We start from the raw sequence: 3494 nt of genomic DNA, 5'->3' as shown, positions 1-3494 counted from the left end.
TGTCCCCACTATGTAAGGGGATGAGGGAAGAGGGGGAGAGAGTAAGAGAGAAAGTGGGAGAGAGAGAGTGGGAGAGAGAGAGTGGGAGAGAGAGAGAGGGAGAGGTGGGGGGGGAGAGAGAAAGAGAGAGAGGAAGAGAGAAAGAGAGAGAGAGAGATTGAGGCACGAAAAAGACAGACAGACAGACCGTTGGACTACCTGACGACATTCCCTCTCTATCCACCCTTGACCATCAATAATTTATATATAGTGACACAAGCCATCCATGTCCAGGAGCTGTTTTAACCTTGTTATCTATCTTTGGTCACCCTCTCTCACACATCTTCCAATCCTCCACTTGAGGCTCCCTGTTGGTCCGGCTGATCCCCCACAGTGCCAGGTTCGCCGGTAAGTCCCCTCTCCGTTTTAGACACTTTCCCTCTCTCCAGTCACAACTTGGAACCCTCCACTTGAGACCCGTGCCCCCCCCCCAACCAGGGATCTGTTAGGTGATTGTTACAACTGGCCCCCGCCATCCGTCCCCGGCCACCTCTTACTTATGTACACAGCTATCACTACTGTGCTATGGGTAATCTAGTTTTCTGTTCATTATTTCTTATCACCAGAGATCAATTAGAACTGACGATCGTTGGCCGTGTATGTTTGGCCATTTGTTAATACTTGACAAGCTCAGAGTTTATATGAAAAGATATGGTGTAATATCCGCCTATTGATATCATTTTTTCATGTTTATGTACATTTCACTACATTTTGTTTGCTTACTTCCCTTTGTGATTGAATTGTTTACCTTGACTTGGAAAATGAAATACATTGTGAGGGAACTGGAGGTTTAGAGGGTGGCATCTAGCAACCACAGAGCTCACGATCAGCTCACTGTCCTCTGCACATATTCACGCTTAACGAACTGTGACAGGTCGGCGACAGAGAGTGAGAGAGAGAGAGTGGGAGAGAGAGAGAGAGCGGGAGAGAGAGATAGAGAGAGAGAAAGAAAGAGAGAGAGAGAGATAGAGAGAGAGAGAGTGAGTCACGGAAGACAGACAAACAGACCGTTAGACTACCTGACGACATTCCCTCTCTATCCACCCTTGACCATCAATAATTTATATATAGTGACACCAGCCATCCATGTCCAGGAGCTGTTTTAACCTTGTTATCTATCTTTGGTCACCCTCTCTCACACATCTTCCAATCCTCCACTTGAGGCTCCCTGTTGGTCCGGCTGATCCCCCACAGTGCCAGGTTCGCCGGTAAGTCCCCTCTCCGTTTTAGACACTTTCCCTCTCACCAGTCACAACTTGGAACCCTCCACTTGAGGCCCGTGCCCCTCCCCGCCAAAAAAAAAACCCCTACCCAACCACCACCACCACCAGGGATCTGTTAAGTGATTGTTACATCCCACGGCCACCTCTTACTTATGTACACAGCTATCACTACTGTGCTATGGGTAATCTAGTTTTCTGTTCATTATTTCTTATCACCAGAGATCAATTAGAACTGACGATCGTTGGCCGTGTATGTTTGGCCATTTGTTAATACTTGACAAGCTCAGAGTTTATATGAAAAGATATGGTGTAATATCCGCCTATTGATATCATTTTTTCATGTTTATGTACATTTCACTACATTTTGTTTGCTTACTTCCCTTTGTGATTGAATTGTTTACCTTGACTTGGAAAATGAAATACATTGTGAGGGAACTGGAGGTTTAGAGGTTGGCATCTAGCAACCACAGAGCTCACGATCAGCTCACTGTCCTCTGCACATATTCACGCTTAACGAACTGTGACAGGTCGGCGAACAGAGAGTGAGAGAGAGAGAGTGGGAGAGAGAGAGTGGGAGAGAGAGAGAGAGAGAGAAAGAAAGAGAGAGAGAGAAAGAGAGAGAGAGAGAGAGAGAGAGAGAGAGAGAGAGAGAGAGAGAGAGAGAGAGTGAGTCACGGAAAAGACAGACAAACAGACCGTTAGACTACCTGACGACATTCCCTCTCTATCCACCCTTGACCATCAATAATTTATATATAGTGACACCAGCCATCCATGTCCAGGAGCTGTTTTAACCTTGTTATCTATCTTTGGTCACCCTCTCTCTCACATCTTCCAATCCTCCACTTGAGGCTCCCTGTTGGTCCGGCTGATCCCCCACAGTGCCAGGTTCGCCGGTAAGTCCCCTCTCCGTTTTAGACACTTTCCCTCTCTCCAGTCAAACCTTGGAACCCTCCACTTGAGGCCCGTGCCCGCCCCCCCCTCCCCCCCCCCCCCAAGGGATCTGTTAGGTGATTATTACAACTGGCCCCCGCCATCCGTCCCCCGGCCACGTCTTACTTATGTACACAGCTATCACTACTGTGCTATGGGTAAAATAGTTTTCTGTTCATTATTTCTTATCACCAGAGATCAATTAGAACTGACGATCGTTGGCCGTGTATGTTTGGCCATTTGTTAATACTTGACAAGCTCAGAGTTTATATGAAAAGATATGGTCTAATATCCGCCTATTGATATCATTTTTTCATGTTTATGTACATTTCACTACATTTTGTTTGCTTACTTCCCTTTGTGATTGAATTGTTTACCTTGACTTGGAAAATAAAATACATTGTGAGGGAACTGGAGGTTTAGAGGGTGGCATCTAGCAACCACAGAGCTCACGATCAGCTCACTGTCCTCTGCACATATTCACGCTTAACGAACTGTGACAGGTCGGCGGACAGAGAGTGAGAGAGAGAGAGTGGGAGAGAGAGAGAGAGATTGGGAGAGAGAGATAGAGAGAGAGAAAGAGAGAGAGAGAGAGACAGAGACAGAGATAGAGAGAGAGAGAGTGAGTCACGGAAAAGACAGACAAACAGACCGTTAGACTACCTGACGACATTCCCTCTCTATCCACCCTTGACCATCAATAATTTATATATAGTGACACCAGCCATCCATGTCCAGGAGCTGTTTTAACCTTGTTATCTATCTTTGGTCACCCTCTCTCACACATCTCTCTCGCCGGTAAGTCCCCTCTCCGTTTTAGACATTTTCCCTCTCTCCAGTCACAACTTGGAACTCTCCACTTGAGACCCGTGCCCCTCCCCCCCAAAAAAAAATAATCCCCCCCCGCTTCCACCAGAGATCTGTTAGGTGATTGTTACAACTGGCCCCCGCCATCCGTCCCCGGCCACCTCTTACTTATGTACACAGCTATCACTACTGTGCTATGGGTAATCTAGTTTTCTGTTCATTATTTCTTATCACCAGAGATCAATTAGAACTGACGATCGTTGGCCGTGTATGTTTGGCCATTTGTTAATACTTGACAAGCTCAGAGTTTATATGAAAAGATATGGTGTAATATCCGCCTATTGATATCATTTTTTCATGTTTATGTACATTTCACTACATTTTGTTTGCTTACTTCCCTTTGTGATTGAATTGTTTACCTTGACTTGGAAAATGAAATACATTGTGAGGGAACTGGAGGTTTAGAGGGTGGCATCTAGCAACCACAGAGCT

The 3494-nt window shown here is 45.9% G+C and overlaps 1 protein-coding gene and 1 long non-coding RNA gene across 2 annotated transcripts in view; one reads left to right on the top strand and one right to left on the bottom strand.

Moving 5' to 3' along the window:
- Positions 1-248: 248 nt before the first annotated feature.
- LOC118477633 (leucine-rich repeat extensin-like protein 1) overlaps positions 249-3494 on the top strand; it is a 6810-nt gene continuing 3564 nt past the window's right edge. Inside the window, exons 1-3 of the mRNA XM_035969587.1 lie at positions 249-387; positions 1203-1247; positions 2114-2158. Of these exons, the coding sequence (XP_035825480.1) occupies positions 266-387; positions 1203-1247; positions 2114-2158 (212 nt within the window). The 5' untranslated portion in view covers positions 249-265. The remainder of the gene's footprint in view (positions 388-1202; positions 1248-2113; positions 2159-3494) is intronic.
- LOC106011676 lies at positions 365-1598 on the bottom strand. Its single transcript, XR_001184813.2, has 2 exons — positions 1406-1598; positions 365-529 (listed from the first exon to the last, which is right to left on the bottom strand). It is a non-coding gene; the product is annotated as an uncharacterized LOC106011676 (long non-coding RNA).

Source organism: Aplysia californica, unplaced genomic scaffold, assembly GCF_000002075.1.
Source record: "Aplysia californica isolate F4 #8 unplaced genomic scaffold, AplCal3.0 scaffold00160, whole genome shotgun sequence".
NCBI lineage: Eukaryota > Metazoa > Mollusca > Gastropoda > Aplysiida > Aplysiidae > Aplysia > Aplysia californica.
Note: the sequence above shows the minus strand (reverse complement) of the source record. Positions and strands in the feature narration are given on the sequence as shown.